This window comes from Sceloporus occidentalis, unplaced genomic scaffold (assembly GCF_023333645.1).
Source record: "Sceloporus occidentalis isolate IW3139 unplaced genomic scaffold, rSceOcc1.0.p SCAF_78, whole genome shotgun sequence".
NCBI classification, from domain to species: domain Eukaryota; kingdom Metazoa; phylum Chordata; class Lepidosauria; order Squamata; family Phrynosomatidae; genus Sceloporus; species Sceloporus occidentalis.
The window spans coordinates 4,766,690-4,785,701 of record NW_028317058.1 but is presented as its reverse complement, the minus strand read 5'-3'; the positions used below and the strand labels follow the sequence as shown (position 1 = coordinate 4,785,701).

At 42.6% G+C, this 19,012-nt stretch overlaps 1 protein-coding gene across 1 annotated transcript; it reads left to right on the top strand.

Annotated features, from left to right (window-relative positions):
• Window positions 1-22: 22 nt before the first annotated feature.
• LOC149285543 (exosome RNA helicase MTR4-like) lies at window positions 23-18,666 on the top strand (the record flags this gene model as incomplete). Its single annotated transcript, XM_089495290.1, has 13 exons — window positions 23-145; window positions 2,359-2,509; window positions 2,975-3,147; window positions 4,372-4,440; window positions 5,079-5,207; window positions 8,002-8,112; window positions 8,866-9,054; window positions 9,748-9,911; window positions 10,499-10,604; window positions 11,917-11,973; window positions 12,573-12,735; window positions 16,154-16,258; window positions 18,614-18,666. Coding segments are annotated over 13 exons (1,593 nt in total), but the record flags the coding sequence as incomplete, so codon positions are not given.
• Window positions 18,667-19,012: the final 346 nt, after the last annotated feature.

Below are 19,012 nucleotides of genomic sequence, written 5' to 3'. Positions count from 1 at the left end.
TTCCATTTTGGCCGTATAGATCTCATCTGGGGAATATATTCAAATGTCCGGCCGTGCCGGGAGACGTGGTATGGATGAAAGAGGGATTGTAATTTTAATGGTTGACGAGAAAATTAGCCCAACCATTGGAAAGCAGCTGCTCAAGGTAAGAAGCCTCTGGCTTACCGGAATACTCGTGACTCGTTCTCTTTTTGTAAGTATGTATCCACCAGTGCGCTTCTCGTGTCTTGTAAAGTCAATCCGGGATCATTGCTTGGTATATAATGTACAGCATGCAAAATGCAATCAGCAGATTTACGGAACTCTCCGCTTTCCCGTGCTGGATATGTCTTGGGCATCTGTGTTAAAAGTTCTATCACGCTTTAAAACAGGCTAAGATACTGTTCTCTAATATCTCCTCACTTTATAATCCTGTGGTCTCCATTCACACCGACATATCCCCTTTGTCTTGTAACACTTTAGTGGGCTTCCAAACTACTTTCCGCTTTCATGCAAAGGCAATAAAAACGCAAGGCATGGGTGAGCCCGTGTTACTGGACGTGGCGTTGGTTCTTATGCTGACAAAGCATTGGAGTTTGGTTTGCAGAATAAATGCGGTATTGCAGGTTGGGGTGAGGCTTGGGGTCCGGGACAGAGGCACATGCTTTGCTGACTGCAAGGAATTAAGTATCCGTTAAGACCGGTTTATAAATGAATGCTCTGATTTGGGGAGAATTGCCATGGTTTCCCCCATACTCCTATATTATCTGCCCGGGGCACCTAATCGGGACAGGACACATTGTTATACTACTATAATCGTTGGACGCTGCTCTGTATCTCCACATGCATGTAGATGGGCTTCCTTCACCCCGGGTACAGGCAAAGGGATTTTTGTTTAATAAAAAAAAAAGTAAAAATGCTTTTTCTATCTTTTTATATATTTGTTTTGGGCACGGGGTACATAGATGATCTTAGCATGACAACTACGTAGTCATTAGTGGTTCTCTGGGGATCCCTATAGTGATGTAAGCAATTGCTATGAAAAATTGGGCTTCCCGTTGGTTTGTAAGGCACTGGCAAAGCCTTCTCTTCCCTGCTTTAGCTGTCTCGTGTAATTAAACTACACTTGAGAATTCTGTTTAAGAAAGATGCCTCTCATTCAGTGACTGACCAGCCTCTTCCCAGTATGATTCAAAAATAGCGAGGATTGGTGCTTGGAGCAAATGAAAACCTGGAAATATGCACTTTTCATTATTTAATATGATATATTAACCAGGAATACCTTGTTCTGCTGCGTCCTGTCTAATGGAAAGAGCGGATCTGCCAAGCGGCGGTGGTGGCCCCCGTACGCAGCGCCGGCTTTTTTTACCCTGTGCCTGTATAACTTCATATTCAACTCGTTCCGCCGGCTTAATCCGTCACTTAAAGTCCTCCTTAACATCTTCTATACCAGGGCAGCTTCTGCCTTTTTTGAAATACTATTTGCCTCATTATATACACAGAGCTCTGTAACTGGGACCCCGTGCTGCTTAGTCCAGGATTTCTTGCTCCTTTTTCGTATACCGTTCATAACTTATTGCCCCCCTTGCTCTCTTTATTCCGTAACTTTTTTTCATTGCTTTATCCACTACCTTGGTTCCACTGGTTTAACTATTTTGACCATGTGGAGATCAGGTTTTGTGCCTTTTAAACCAGTAAATGAACTAATAAATTAAACGATACCTATGATTTTAGTTTTTTGCTTGACGTGCACCGGAAAGATGTAGCGCGGTGGGTCCCCAAAGATCACTCTGGGGTATGAGGTGGGTAGACAGCGGATCCCAGAAATCCTCACGGTATCAGGCCTCCGACCAAAACTCCTTTGATGTCAGAGAGACAAAGATTGTGATATATAATCTATATATCTGTATATATCTGCTCAAAGCAAAGCTCTGTTTTTGCAGCCAAGCAGTCTGCGGTATGATTTATCGGTTGGGTCTCGTTTTAGTTCCTCTTGGCTTTCCTCTGAAATATTTGCGATGGCGTCAGGATCATATGTAATATACAAATGTTTGTTTTTCGTTCACCGCGTTCTCTATAAATCTCTCTAAGTCCCTTCAGCTTCCAGTTATTCTGCTCAATGCGTTGTAAGCACTTAGTGGTAAATATTTAAAGACTTTAGTGGCTTCCCCTTGCACCGCACTCTGTATTCAGTAGCTGCTGCCACAGATTCTTACTCTTTTTGGGGTGCAGATAAGTTAACAGTTCTGTTGGTTGGAATGGTTATGATTTCTTTAAAGCCAAGTTATTTATTATTATTATTATTAGACGGTTTTCCGGTCGCTGCTCGTCCTGCGTTGATGTAAATGTGCTGATAATGGTTTGTTCTTTCTTCCCCAGGGCTCTGCGGATCCGCTCAACAGCGCTTTTCACCTGACTTATAACATGGTGCTGAACCTCTTGCGCGTGGAAGAAATCAATCCCGAATATATGTTAGAAAAATCATTTTACCAGTTCCAGCATTACAGAGCGATCCCTGGTGTAGCTGAGAGTAAGTGAGAGCGGCCTCCAGCCTTCATTTTCAATGTGATTTATAAGTAGAATGGTCTTTATAGTGTGTTTCTTTTTTTAATGAATAATATTCCTACTAATCCTGCATTCAGTAACCACAGACACACTCCTGCCTTTTACTTGGAGGCCGTGATGAATGCTCCCAATACTCTGGTTCGGTGAAGTTGTTAAATAAAACTGTATTTGCAGGTCCATCGCGTTGTAAAGTCATACTAACGCTTTTATCCAAACAACATATCAGCACTTTCACTAAATGGCCCTTTTTAGCCTTCTTGTTAAACTGGCTTTGGCTTTCAGTCCTCATGGGACAGGAAAGTTGTAAAAGACTGGGTAGTTATCTAAAACTTTACTTCAGAATATCATAAAATGACCTGTTGCTGTATTCTGTTGATCCGGAATTGTTCTTCAGGTCACAAGTAACCCATTTTGTTTCTGTGTCGCTCAGAGGTGAAGACGTTGGAGGAGCAGTACAATAGTATTCAAATTCCCAACGAAGAAAGCGTTGTGACGTACTACAAAATCCGCCAGCAGCTCGCTAAACTCGGCAAAGAGATAGAAGATTATATTCATAAGCCCAAGTACTGTCTCTCGTTCCTGCAGCCCGGCCGCCTTGTTAAGGTACAGCCTTTTTTCTTTGTTTTTGTTACGATCGTTTTCGTTATGTTTTGGGTGTATAGGGTTAATTATGTATTTTTCTCCTACATCTGAAGACGGTTTTTCACCTTTAGGTGTCATTGCAAGAAAACGTGACTTCTTCCCACCCTCGGCAGTAGACTGTTTCGTAATATTACGTTGTGTACACGCCGTATACAAAGATTAGTTATGAAGCTCTCCAAATACACAAACCACAACTACATGCGATTGTTAGAAATCAGTACAATAGTCCAGTGCGTTTTCTTTATCGTTCCATAGATATCTAATACTTTACTTCAGAAGAGAACGAATGGCCCCTGCAAACTAACGGCTTGTGTTTGGGTGGAGAACGGGCGCGATCGTAGCTTATAACTAGATGTTTTGATCTGGTCTGTTCCGCGGGCTGCTTTTCCGCAGATGCCGTCATTCTTTTCTGTTTCTGCCGCTTGGAAGTCGGTTTTACTGCTTTTCCATTGGTCTTTTTTTTTTTTTTTTAAAGACTTTTTGACCCAGCGTTTAGTAATAAACCAGAGTTTGTTGTCCTTTCCGTAGATCGGAAATGATCTGAGATGTTTTGCTTTGTTAGATGCATCCGCTGGTATTAATAGCCGGTGCATTGCTGCAGCTTTTGATAGAAGAGGACACATTTCTGTGTACGGGGGGCACATTCCGTACGTTAAACCCTTATGAGTGGGGATTCTCTGATCTACTTTAAATGGCGCGAGGCGCTGTGGAGGTATCTGCTCCCACGTGGCCGTGTCATGAAGCACCGCACGGTGGCTCCTCGGTAAAAAAAAGTTATTAAATGTGCTCTTCTACATATGCTGTGAAGCGCAACATTAGAAACCTTGTAATTGGTGCTGCTACATGCGCAGACTGCCCCCGTTAGAATTCTCTAATCCGCTAATATTTGATATTTATAATGTTTGCCATGAACGATTAATCATCAGATCCCGCAAAAGCAGCCTCTGATGTGCTGTTGCCACAGAGACTGAAAAAGCTTCTGGAAAGAAGGAAGCTGCAGATCGGCTAAGGTTTTATTTGCGTAACATTCAAGGGCGCGAGATCACTCGTTTAAAGACGTCTCGGAGGCGATTTGTGATTGGATTGGAGTCTCCCTTATTTTGTCTGGTGCTTTAAAATTATTCATTCCCACTCGGTGAAAGTTTTGTTTCTTTAACATTAAATATTTTGTTTCCCCCGTATCAGGTAAAAAGCGAAGACAGTGATTTCGGATGGGGAGTAGTTGTGAACTTTTCCAAGAAGTCCAATGTAAAGGTAATATAGAATGTCTCTATTTGCCGGCACGTCGTGCTGTGAAGGGGATCAAACCTCCGCCATAATGTAATCTCCAGCCAGCCCTGGTTGATAGGCCGCAGGTGTATTAGGAAGCCACTTGTCTCCGGCTGGCGAGTAACGCAATCGCCTGGAATATTTTGCTTCCTAATTCATATATTCTAGTTTCATGTATCGTGTTACTGTCGGAGGAGTGACGATTGCATCGCGGTGGCTTGGAAGCAGTGTCAGCATCTGTGTGTTTGTGGGGGGAAAGTCCTATGTTTTTATGAAATCGGCCGTCATGGAAAATGTTCCCGGATTAATGTGAGCGAACAAATTTACGCAGGAGACGGGGAAAAAAACGTATGCAGTTCTAATACAAGCTGCTCAGGATGTTCTCCTCTCAAACCACCATGCTTGGCCGTGTTAAGGTTAACACCGTGAGGGTATGACGTGGTATAGGCGACAAGGTCAAGAGCCAAATAACGTTTGAGAATATATAGCAGGTGAACAAAATGGGCAAACTAAATGGGCCCAACGCTGTATCATTGTGGCCCTGGTGTCCTCTTAATGCTTTTTCACGTGCACTCGATTGCTTGTAGTAATAAATCTGTTAACGCGCTTGTGTTCTCTTCTAGCCAAACTCTGGGGAGCTGGACCCCCTGTATGTGGTGGAGGTTTTGCTGAACTGCTCTAAGGAGAGCTTAAAGAATTCTGCAACCGAAGCTGCCAAACCGGCGAGACCCGACGAGAAGGGAGAGATGCAGGTGTGTGTTTTATATCCGGTATATCGCAGCCACCATGGCCCCAACTGCCAAATAAAGTGATCAAAAAAGGGGCTTTGTAGAACGGTTTTGTTGCAGGGTATGTACAGTTAGTAAATCACTATGTACTCCTTTAAAAACAAGGTTTTCGGTTCCTTGGCTCCATGTTTATGATGAAAACTCCTTTAGAAGCCAATGTTCTGAGCTAATTGTGTATTAATCTTGCTGATGTTCCAGATGCATACGTCTCTATGTACTGGAATTATTTATCCGTGATGCAAAATGTTATCTTATCGCAGCCAGTGGAAAGCTCATCCTGGTTCGATCGTTCAATTTTTATGGTAATGAAGCCAATATAGACATTGCTGGGGTCTTCCCAGGTTAGGCCGTCAAGAACGCTCTCTCATCTGTGGGACTGGCTTTTTTTGTGGGTATGGGGCCAATGCCAAATGGCTTTAAATTGGAGGGAGCAGAAGGGAAAGGAAAACTTGGCAGGTGTGTAGGTTTGGTCATCGCCGTTCTGCCATGGCCTGGAGGAAGCAACACCTCGCCCAGAAACTCCAGGTCAAACCCCAAGAGTTCCCAGGGATACCTACAGAATTCTGCAGCTGAGTTGCTCCTGATAAACCCTTTTAGTGAAGTCGTGTAAAAAAAAGTGAATCTTGTGAAAAGTTTGCTAAATTGCCTTTTCACAGCGATAAATAGAATGGTCCCAGGTTGACTTCAGCCTGATGTGTCTGCGATGGCTGCAGCGATATAACACGCCGTCTTTGGGAATAGCTTCTCAATAAAACAGCCTATGATCTTAGTAAAATCTGACATGTCCTTCGGCTGGCGTGTGCATCACTGCCACATTGAAAATATCATGTAGAAATGAAAACACATGGCCCCTCTTTGAAACAACAGTTTATTTAAAAAGCAGCCAGAAAATAACACAACCATATTTTTTATCTCTATCTTGACTTTTTATTTAGGCGCATTTAAATAAGAAAGATCTCTCTGGCTGTAGCTTAATTCCTTGCCTGCCAGATGTGGACGTTGCGTAACTATCGGGCTCTCTGCGAAAGAATAAATAGGACTCATCTTGTGCAAGAGAAGAAAAGAAAACTGGGCTGTGATTTTAAAATGGTCTAAACTTTGAACCAGTATGGCTTATTTTATCCTCGAAATACAATGCTGACTCTGTAGGAGAAGTGATTCTCATGGAAAGTGTTCCCGTTGGCATGGTAACCAGTGGCATGGCCTTCATAATCAATGACTATTCTGTTGCTAGGCTGATTAGATCCATGTTGGATCTTTGCACAATCATTTTTAAATTAAAACACCCAAGGGCTGGCGATGGTCACCACTGAGATGAGTTGAGAATTGTGGGAATTTATACCCTACATGGTGACACCAGTAGATTTGTACCGAAGATGCCCGTCATACTGGGAGTTCTGGGGGATAAGTTTATTCTGGGTTTTGTAGGTTTTAGCTGCTGGAACTCGGATTCTAGAATCCAACATTCCATTAAATGATTTTGGGTTTGGCATTTGCTTTTTTTTCTTGTGTCCCCTTCTGTTAATGGACCTCATTGCCTGTCCAAGACATTGTAGAAGTCATCTCATAAAATGGAATTTATAATAATAAAAAAAAGGTTATGTGATTCTTTTTTCTCTGTTTGTGCTTGAACTGCAATTTCCTAAAGTTAATAGTAAAATCTATATAGTTGCCGGATCATCTGCTGGTAATTAAAGTGCAACATAAAATGGAAGTTTAAAACATTTTTCCCAATGTCCTACACATCCAGAAGTCAAATAATTAATGTTTCAGAAATGCTAGGGTTGTTAAATTGTGTAAAAAAAAAAAAAAAAAAAATTTCTCCTAAATTTCTTACCTGGTTACCTGAATACTGTATCTAAAGATAGATAACGAAGTCATCTGAAAAGTCTGAAAAAACCCCACTTTAGTCATTAAATTTCCTTACTTAAAGATAAAGCAGATTCTGGAGTTTATTCACTAAATGTAGAGTTGCTTCAGCGGCTTTGCCTTGCGATACATTATGAAGGGGCTAACCCAAGCGAGCTTCTGCTGCCGGAAGAGCTTGGCTGGCCTTGTGTGATGTATGGCTAAATCAGTAAGATTTCTTTAGTCGTTTTCTGATCTCCTCTGACCCCAGACCCTCGTTCCCATTTAATGAAAATAATGTGGGCACCCAACATGCCTCTGTGGTCTCCTGAGCATCATGGGATATGTAGTTCTCTGCAGCTATAGGTATATCGCTTGGCGCCCTGAGTATACTCATTCCTGAGCTGTACAGCTCTTTATCCCCAGTCTATCTTCATTGGCTTCTTCCTTCTTTTGTGTTATAATTCATCTGTGCGTGTTCTGACCTTTTGCACCGTGTTCCTGTTTACTTTCCCGTTCTCTAAATAGGAATAATATGATGTATTCCACTTAACGGCGCAAATATGTTGTATAGACAAGTATGCAAAGCCTTTGCTGAAGCGTGTTTCAGTCATATTTTGAAAATGTTATTTTCTTTCTACAATTACTTTGGTGTGCGGTTTAAGATCCCTGTAGAGGTTCTAGTTACTCAGCAGATGTTACAGTGAGAGCCGAGAATCCTAACCCTAGGGTGACATTTCAGACTCACTTGCGCATGCAATGTGACACTTCCAGCTTGCCCAAGAGCAAAAGAGGCTAATAGCTGGGGATGTTATTTCTCTGCTTCACAATCAATATATACTACTTTCCCTCACCTCTCTCTAATGTATTCAGGATATTTTTACTTATTTTGACATTTCTGTTATTTTAGGTAGCTCCTGTGATGCTTCATTTGCTCACGGCCATCAGCAGCGTGCGTCTGTACATCCCGAAGGATCTCCGGCCTCTTGATAACAGACAGAGCGTGTTAAAGTCTATTCAGGTAAGATTTATTCTCCTGCACGGGAAATAGATTCGGCAGAATCCACACATGCGAAGGGTACGTTTAAAGGAACCTCTCGGCTATCATTTCTAGCATTAAAAAGTCTGTATAATGGCTGCTGTGTCCATGAAATCAAATAGACACTCCAGCCATCATATACACTTTAATGCATATGGCTGCATGGTACCTTTACATTTGTGTTGTCCATTTTCCAAATGACAGCGAGGATTCTGAGGAATATGTATTTGACCCTCTCCCTGCCCTCAGTCTTATCACCTCTCCCTTCGTTTGATGCACTATCCTCCAGTCCGCTCCAGCACTGGTCCATTCGGGCTCCTGTGCTCATGGGTGGAAAGTCCTGGCATTGATCTCGGTGGAAGAGCTTTCCTGCCACTAATTGACTCCTTTAAGCGGCCATCAATGGCCAGAATTGTTGGACCATGGCGGAGAAGGGCTGATGCTGGAGGGTAGGCAGTTCTGTGTCAGGAAAATGCTTTTTATTTAATTTTTTTTACTTTAATATGCGTTCTTCTATAGTAGGGGTGTCTGGTAATTCAGACTGTCCCTTTTTAATGATTCATAATTTGAATAACCATATATAACTGTATGAGCAAAACCATCCTCACCTGGCCCAGGATTGTATCCGTGGGTAAAAGTTCCTCCTTAGTATATGTAGCAAACCAGTGTGACACGCCTGCCGTCACTGTGTATGTTTGTGTATACCTGGTATATATTCATATATATATATTGCAGGAGGTTCAGAAGCGTTTCCCTGACGGCGTACCGTTGCTAGATCCTATTGATGATATGGGAATCAAGGATCAAGGACTGAAGAAAGTGATACAGAAGACCGAGGCGTTTGAACACCGAATGTATTCACATCCCCTTAACAACGACCCTAATTTGGAGTCGGTTTACAAGCTTTGCGAGAAGAAAGCCCAGGTACGTTGGCCTGAAATTCTGTGGAACTATCCTCGCTTGCGATGTGATCCCAAAAGATGTTGTAGAACAGTTAAGACATGAGGCTTCCCGGCAATGTTAAGAGCGGCGAGGTTTAAGAGACAGCTGTTTAACTTCATTTAAATTGAAGACGACAACGTGTTTAAAAATTGTGGATTTACTGCACAACAAATGTTTTTTTACACAAAACTGTCAAACTGCACAACAGATATTTATGTACAAATGACTCTACACACATCAGAGAATCTAAGCCCATTCCTGTGTATATGTAATAAACCTACTATACATTTTTAAAACTTCAAAGCAAGCTAAAATTGCATCTAAACATAGCATTGCATGCCAAGTGACCTATAACGTGTTATATGGAGCATGGGTTCTGCGGTAGATCTGTTTCCTTGTTTGAAATCATATTTTTTTGGCTAATGATTTCATAAACCTCATAAATGCCGGGCTTAGCCGAGATCCAGACCTGGACCTGCATCCTTCAGTGTGTAAAGAGAGCAGCAACCTGAGCATGTTTGCCCCCCCCCAGAGGCATCCGACTTCAACCTAGTTGACATTTACCTCCTTATTCGCCGCCGCACTATAAGCTTTAGCTGTGGCCAAAATATATTACACGACCAAATTGTAAAAGCGACAGGTAATTCTAACCAGTCGTGCTTTTTTGTGCGTTAGATTGCGGTGGACATAAGAGCAGCCAAGCGGGAACTGAAGAAGGCCAGGACGGTGTTACAGATGGACGAGCTGAAATGCCGCAAGCGTGTGCTGAGAAGGATGGGTTTCGCCACCTCCGCTGACGTTATAGAGATGAAAGGGCGAGTGGCTTGTGAGATCAGCAGGTACGTGCCACGCACACGGAACGGCTCGTGTACATACGCTGTAGGGTTACGTTTTACATGTTAGGCACCGGATTGCTTTCACCCAAAGGCGTCATCCTGCTGGTGTCTTTATCGGGCTTCCGATGGGTTATATAAACCCATTTATATGCTAAAAGTGCATGGCTTATTTGGTTTGTAAAAACTCGGAAAGTGAAATTTTGTAAATTTGTAGTGATCGCTGTGAGCAGGGGTCGCCTCTTTTCTTTAGATCTATATATATATATATAGCGTCGCGGCTTGCAGGAGCTCAGTCTGCCAGGAAACCCTTGGGAGTGACGTTCAAGGTTCTTATATAACTTCACTATAGTAGTTTCGGGTTCTTACTGGCCATTTCTGTGTTTGTATCGCTTGATAAAGAAGACTTGACTTTACTTGGTAGGCTGAGAATATTATAAGACCTTTTGTAGCAAATCTTCTCAGAGAGCAGACTATACGTGACTACAAAGTGAAGTCAGAATATTTTATTAATTGTAGCCAGGACTTGCCCCCGGGCCGCGTGATCTCGCACTCGCATTCTTCTCTAAATTTGATTGTTTTGTACTTTTCAGCGCTGATGAACTCCTCCTCACTGAAATGATATTTAATGGGCTTTTTAACGACCTGACAGCAGAACAAGCAACCGCGCTTCTCAGCTGCTTCGTATTTCAGGAAAATGTAAGGATTTCTCTGGATATGTTTTTTTTTTTTTTTTTGTGTTATAACATGGATTATGAAATAGCCTTGAAACTTTTGTGTTGCTATTGTACAAGGTAGGTTTGTCCTGGTGACACGTCTCATTTCAAAGCTTCCTTACGTTTGCATGGAAAAGTTAACTTTAGGATGTACTGAGATGTCCTGAGTATAGTGACCATGAAGACCTAAAATTGTGTCCTATGGTCTTTGCACCAGCGGGGTTACACTTAAATAACGGAGAATGCCTGAACCTTTAACATCTCTTCAAACAAAGATCAAACTAAAAAGCGTTTCCAGAGCGGCTCTCCAGACCTCTGATTACTCTGTTTTCCCAGGCTGAAGAGCTCCGCTTACTCATTAGCTTTTATTATTATTTGTCCAGCACTACAGAATAAGATGACACTATATAAATGTGTAGATCGGACATAACAAGTAGTATATTACTACTCATAGGGGGATACCATCTGGTTACAGGAGAGAGATCCCTCACGTCTGTGCATAACCAGTCAACCAAACATTAAAGAATGTAAAATAGCTGCCAAAGTACCCCGTACCTCAGCTAGAAGTATAAAAGCCACCATCACCCAAACAACAATGTAAAAATAACAAAGTAATCGTATATAAGGATGTGTATTCCTTCTCCATGCATGATATTCAACTCTGAGATGCTGCGGGACAAACATCAGCTCATTTATTTCTATCGTTTATTTCCATCGTTCAACCGTTGAATGTGTTACTCGTACTAAATATACATAAAAATGTCTGTCTGAATCAGGTGCACTAAACACATAATAGAGGTTTGATCACTAGGATGGGAAGTCACTAGTCTCGTAGGGTTAATATCTTTGTTTCCCGGGCAGTTGTTCCGTAATTGCTTATATTTGCCCATTTCATCCCGTGGGAAGTTTGATAGGAGGAGTGGGAGAAAGGAACTCTATTTCCCGACCCACGGTGTTGTGGGAGAGCGGGGCAGAGGTGAAGCATCATCTCGTTCTGGGAAATCGGCAAACGTTGCGTCCTTCTCACAGCCGCTTCCCTTTTTCGTTAACCTCCCGTAAAATGTGTGTGTGTTATTCCGGTAACCGTTTGAACTCTGTGAGAAGCAGGTGAGTGTGCAGAAAGCAAACGTTTTATTATCTTTCACACTGCGCCGGCCGCATGTCCCTATCTGACCAAATGTCCTGTTCAGAATGAAGCGAACCGGATCTGTGAACGATCAGCTTTATAACTAAATGTATTTTACCCCCAATAATTTACCGCCCTTTGTCTTCTTTTTTTTTTTTTTTTTTTTTAGTCCAGCGAAATGCCTAAACTTACGGAGCAGCTGGCAGGACCTCTCCGACAAATGCAGGTAATGCTTGTAACATTTTGTGTTACCGTCACATCCTCGAGGTTGTTGACCAAATGAGTTTTTAATGGGGCTTCTTACTAGTTTTTACCATATGTACCGTACACCGTCCGAGCAACGTGGCCAATGTAAGTTTATGGGGGGGAAAGCTGGTGGTGGGGGTTTAATTTTTTACGTTAGATTTTCATCTCAAGTGAGAATGTAGCCCAAACTATCCTAAAAGTCTCCATTTACCTCTGTGTAGGTCGAGGGGTAAAGTATACGTATTCAGAACATCAGTAATTTTGCCTATGTTCTGAGTCTTTGCATCAAGAAAATGGACAGACCAGACGGTTTTTATTTGCCGTCCGTTTCTATGTCATGTTTCCAGGACAAAGGCCAACGGACCTTCCTTTTTACAATAAAGAAACCAGCCTTACACTGCGGTTATACGGCTTCAATAGACTGGTGTTAACACAGAACTCATTCATTCATTTTCATTCACTCACTTTGTGCTTATACCAAATTTTTAATATAGGTTGAAATAAAAATCTCCGGCATTATTTGGCTGCTTTGTGTAATAGTTATACTTTGTTAATGCACGATTTTCCTCTTTGGAACAGGAAACCGCCAGGAGGATTGCTAAGGTCTCGGCGGAAGCTAAACTAGAGATAGATGAGGATACTTACTTAGGAACATTTCGACCAAATCTCATGGATGTTGTCTACACCTGGGCCAACGGATCGACCTTCGCTCAGATTTGCAAAATGACTGATGTTTTTGAAGGTAAGTCTTTAGTAAAGCTACGTCTATTTTATTTATAGAAGGGCTAGTCTCCTAAGGTCTGTTAAGGTGATGCTAGTAATTAAGACCTGTTGTGACTGCGTTATGCAGGCGACATTTATATTATGCCACATTTAAAATGTTTTTGGCCCTGTTTATACACTACATTTAAAAAAAAATCCATATTTCTTTTAATTTATAACACGTACTCATGTTTTTTTTTCAAAAAGCAGTGTATAATCGAGAGGTTACAGGCTGCTTTCTTCTTGTTGCTAGCCCCGTCTTGCAGGCAGTGATAGTCGCTCGCCCTTCCCTTAATCCAAACTGAAAATGGTAGATGAAAGTGTAGTTAAAATATCTTCCGGTTTCAGAGAGCGACTGCCCCTGTACCCCGGCGCATGGAGGGTTAGTCCTCGGAAATCTGCTAATACCAAAGCATGGCTACCGAGTGCGCACTCGGAGTATTACGCGATGATCTTGGACTGATGTTGTAGACAATGAATGGCAAGGTTTCTTATCGCGATTCGTTTCTTTTTCATTCCCCGGTGTGGGGGAAGGGTAAAGTCAACCCGGGCACCACGCAGCCCGGGCAGGACAGGGACCCCTTAGGCGTTTGGTAAAATCAATATGTTGGTCAGTCGCAGCCTCTTGAGTGTTGATTCATCCGTCGGTTTGTTCTCAAAGTATTTCAGCTTTCAGGGTATGATTTTTAAATCATATTTGAGCTTTTTTTTTTTATTTATTTTTTTTTTAATCTGGCCTTTCTGTGGAAAGGAGATCAACTGAGTAATAACGCATCTCTGCTGGTCTCAGCTGACAGATATTCACAAGATATATGCATACACACACCGGCATACATACACACACAGTAATCGCTCCCATGATTCCTCTCCCAAAGTGATAATGTGCAATGTTTTAAAAGTGGTCTTATAACCATAGCAACTAAAACGGATTCCTTCTGCCTGGAGATTTGTTTGGCATGGTGATGAGGTGACTTTTTATAGAAATGCCTATTGTGTTAAAATACTTTTTACTTTAATGGTCAATGGTTCTTATTTGTTAACATGCCTAATTCCCCTCAGACCTCATATTTTAAACAGTCTTTTATTATTTTTTTGTTGGGGGGGCAGTCTAAATTAAAGAGATGCTATAAGAGTATTTATTCTCTGATATACGTAATGGGACGGGTTTTTTTTCTCATCTCTATTCCAAGCACAGTATTTTTATTTCTTTTTGCATCTTTTGCGTTCCGGATTGTGCGATTCCCTCCGCCTCAGAGGAATGTGTTACTTAGAGGAGGGAAATGATTTGTTTCCGAGGCCGTGACATGTCTCCGAGCTGCGGAAAGCCATCCTCTGGGCGTGCGGCGATGCTTTGCGTTGGGATAATGTGTTGAAGGTCGGCGTTAGTCTGCGGTTTGTTGTTAAGTCGCTACTTTAGAGGTCATATCGGTAACACGAGAGGCAAATCTCTCTTCCGACGCCCTTTGGGTTTTCTACCTCTCTCTGTACCGCGGGAGATGAAGCCAACATGCAGCGTGGCTCAACTGCGTGATCTGCTTCTCATTTATTTGTTTTGGGCCTTTTTTCTCTTGATTATTTCCACATGTCCAGAATGGAATAACGCTGCTTGAATCTTTCTGGATTTTGGATTCTGGTTAATGTTTTTTTGGTTTTTTTTGAGTAACTGTTGACGGAAAAATGTTTGCACAGAAACAAACCTTTTACGAGTCGCTGTCACTATTATTATTTAGTTTTTTTGTTTTTCTTTTTTAGCGCCATCATATTCCACAGCGCTGTACTAGTTCATAAAGAAGAATGCATATTAAAAATATATACCGTATTGGCTCGAATATATGCCGCACTTTTTTCCCCCACTTTAAGTCTTTAAAGTGGGGGTGCGGCCTATATTCGGGGTCTAGTGCCCGACGCCCGTGACATGCAGCGGTGCAGGGGACCTGCATCCTACTCCCCGATACGCTTAGACAGCCTCCCCTGCCAGCACTTCCCACGGGGGGGGGTGTGTGCCGGCACGGGAGGTTGTCTAAGCGCATCGTGCGGACGGTCACCGGCTGCGGTGGTTGTTTACGATGCGTTTTACCTCTGCCCCCAAGACTTACCAGAGGAGACTCCCGGGTGTCTTGTGGGGCCGGCGGGGGACATCTACGCAATACGCGTATACAACTTCCGGTGCCGGCACATCCGCTGAGTCCCGGCACCGGAAGTTGTATACGCGTATTGCGTAGATGTCCCCCGCCGGCCCCGCAAGACACCCGGGAGTCTCCTCTGGTACGTCGGGGGGGGTGGGGGCAGAGTGGCCGTTGGAAGAGTTGGCCACGGCTGGCAAGCAGGTTTAGTTTTATATAATTATGTAAATTCTAGCTTTTCTTCTGTGTTTCTGGAGCAGAGGTGGACATTTATTATATCTCATTAGTTCATCTATAGCAAAACAAGCATATTGTGGTAAAGTGTAATCTGTGTAGTAGCTACTATGGAAGCGAGTAGAATGTGCTGTGATTATAGGAGTCTGGTATATTTTTAATGGAGTAATCGGTGTGGTGTGCGGAGTTTCATATTGAATCTCTGGCTCTCAACAAAGGCTGTAAACGTGCTCGCCGCCCCTCGCTCGCCCTTGGAGGATAGTGTGGGGGGGGAGTGCATTTACTAATGGCAGCCGTCCACTCTTGTGAAGATAGCTGAGGCTGCTTTGCGGTTTATTGCTGCAAGAATCGTTGAAAGGCAGAGGAGTGCAGAACAAATCTGATCTGTTTTGGAATCAAAGCTGCATTTTATTTGGCTTCTTGATCGGAATCCATAGTTCAAACCGTTGCCTCTCTCTAGAAGGTACAGCTGAGAGTATACTAAAGGATGCCTCCGACACCATCTGTTAACGTGACTCTCCGTTTCCAGATCATGCAGCTCCAGTTCTAAAGTCGGGTTTTCTCTCTAAGGAGGACTGGGGTTTAAGCGATGTAGTAAGCTTGCGATCAGGGCCCTGATACCTAATGAATCGGTTTGTCTTACTCTATCTATATATAATGTAGGTCTATATATAATGTAGGAAGCGCTGCATAAACTGCTGGCGCTGTATAAATGAAAGATAATGTAATAGTCAAGGATGCTGGATTCTGGTGCAAATTTTTGTCTGAAGGGTAAAAGTCTTCTTGCCAGTAGAGGGCGCTGTAGAGGCCGCAGATCACGTCCACATCCTGCCTCGCCACACTGTTGCGTTGGAGTACAACAAGCTTTTGTTGAGTAGTGCAGCTCTGGCCATCTGTTACAGTAAAAATTATATATAAAGTGTAGCAAATCATTTGGTTGTTAATTGTGGAGCCTTGACTGACCTTTTGAGGACAGTTTAGGCTGATTCTGATAGTATGTTGGATATTGTATATGCTATAATGTTTTTGTGTTTTCCATAGGTAGTATAATCCGGTGCATGAGGCGGCTTGAAGAATTGCTTAGACAAATGTGCCAAGCGGCCAAAGCCATTGGAAACACAGAGCTGGAGAACAAATTTGCAGAAGGTAAGCGGCCAACAATCGAGCTCTCTGAAATGCTTATCTCATGAGTTATAGAACCCCCTATCGTATGTGTCCACTTCTGCTCACGGGCTTTTCCATGAAGCCAGCCGGCCCTTATCCCTATACGGTCCGCCCTCTAACTTTATATCACGGACCCCTGCAAACGCCTTGTTTTGGTTTTTTTTTGTTCTTGGGCAACATGCTTTTAAAGGATCAGCTCTAGATTGCAAGCAAATACAATTACAGTAAGGAGAACAGTGCTTTGGTTTCTGCTGCACATATTAGATTTAAGCCACGTATTATGTACAAAACAGATGTTTATAGTAAGCAATATGGTGCTGACACTTACTGTTCTTTGTGATTTATATCCATGCTTGACCAACATAACATATCTATCCATAATATTTTCTTGGTAGCCAGCAGAGGCAAGGACTATAAAAAAATCTCATAACCTGTATATGCTGCGGATCTGTTTCCTTCTAAGAAGGAGCGCTATATAGCAGAAACTGGATTGTCAAGTGGGGGGGCCTAAAAATAAAATCCATACTTTCTAAAGTCCATAGAAAAACGAGCCTTTTGGGCCTTTACACATCTGTTGTGTCTGCTTTGAAGTTGCCTGACCTCCTGGGAGCCGAGCCCAGCACCCCAGCAAACACTGAGACTCGCAGAACAAAGAGTGCTATCTGAGTGCGCTCCGCAGGAGACGCATACCACGTCCAAGAGCTGCTCTGATGTCACGTGGGCTCCATCATACCTGCTGGCGTGTCATTTCCATAGTCATACAATACACAGCGTGTCTCCGCCACTTCCAGCCGAGCCCTGTAATACTTCAACCTTCCCTTACCTCCCCGCTGCAAGTCTTGCAAGAGTACGATCACTTTCGCAATTTAGCTTGGATTTTGAGGCCGTGGTTTTACTGAACTACAAATTATGTGTGTGTGTGTGTGTGTGTATAAATTTATATATATTTCACACATACATTTCCATATGTGAAGTGTAAGCCGTTTACAAGATCTACTAATTATACTAAAACCAATGTGTTGATTGCGGTGAAACGCACCGTGTCGGATTGTGTGTGTTGTAGGACGCTGCGCTCTTGCATAGGAATGAATGAAATCTTCAGTGTCTGCGCAAGAACACTTGCCTTCTGTTTATGGTGTTACAAGTAAAATTTCTTTACATTTGCATTTTTGGTGCTGCTGCTATAGTCCTGGTGGTTTATTACATTGGCTCTAATGTGGAAGCAAAATCACCTTTTAAGCCAGAAACCGGTAATTATGTAGCAAACAAAGCTGTGAGGGAGGCTGTTTATCCCGGCACCGGGTATGTTTATCATTTCTAAATATGCAGTTTTTGTACTAATTTTCTCATTTTGAAAGCACACGGTGGTCCTTCTGATTTCACACAAATGAAGGGGCTGCTTCGGTTCCACCCGGCAATTAGATTATCGAGGGTTTCAAAGGACTGAACGACTTCTCAGAACTTGTTCCCACTTTGTAATTAGCGAGTTTCATATACACCGAGATAACGGCCAGCGACGTCTCATGAAAACCGTTCGCAGTGTAATACCAGTTGTTGTAATACTTGTGTTTCTATCAATTTCTTTCACATTTCCACACAATAACAATCAAATGCTCCATCAGAATAACCCAATGTAAATAGACCCCTGTGCTGAGGGGACAGTCCCCCCCCCCCCTTTCTATGCACTTAATGCAGGGGGAGAGTTGAGGGTCCGCTCTGGATTGTCCCCCTCCATGCAAATGCAATGGATGCTTATTTGGTTCTCTTTTTTTGCCGCCATCCTTTTTCAGGAGATAGTTGGCCAAATAAGATGTGTTCTGGCTGGTGCAAGGGTTATAGAGGCCATAGTGCTTTTATTTGAAGCCTAGTGCAGGGGTGTCCAACCTGCAGGACTACATCTCCCATATACTCCTCAGCCAGACCCTTAGCTGAAAGAGCATTATGGGAGATGTAGTCCTGCAGCAGCTGGAGGGCTGAATGTTGGACACCCGTGGCCTAGTGCTTACTGTGCTACTTTTGGTTGCTTGAGACAGTGGTGTATTTTACTGGAGCTTCTAAAAGGTAACCCCCCCCCCCCCCCCGGAAATTAATCAATTGATTGCTTTGGCTGCATGGCTGCAACGTACTGTCCCTTTAAGGATAGCCTGCACATTATAACTGAATGTATCCAGGCCACAGCTGGGAGCCGCTGTAAAATGCGTTGCCAAAGCGAGACATCTTCTACAGGGATCCGGTATAAATATTCTTTGTGATATTACATTATTTATACAGGAAATCGCCAGAATACACATTTGTGGCGGATAAAGACATTAACATTGTGTGTTTGTTTGTTTCTAGGAATTACAAAAATTAAAAGGGACATTGTGTTTGCGGCGAGTCTCTATCTCTAGCGCCGCTGATTCGATCCAGAGTCCGAAGTGAAGAGCTGTTTGATTGGTATTTGTTGCCCACACCCACGTATTGAGTACCCCTCCTCCGCATGCACTCGCATAAAACACAAGTGTTTGCTTTAAACCGTTTTAATGTTTCCGTGGTATAAATCCGAACAGGCTATTGTCTGGCAAAGCAATATTAAACAAGTGTTTGTACATAAACATGTTACCACATTATTTTAATAAAAAAAATTACAATTTGAATACCACATTTATTGTGTGCATGTGTATAGCTGATAAATGTTCCATACCAAATAAACGTAAAGCTATATCATATACATAGGGTGTCTTTATAACTATATAC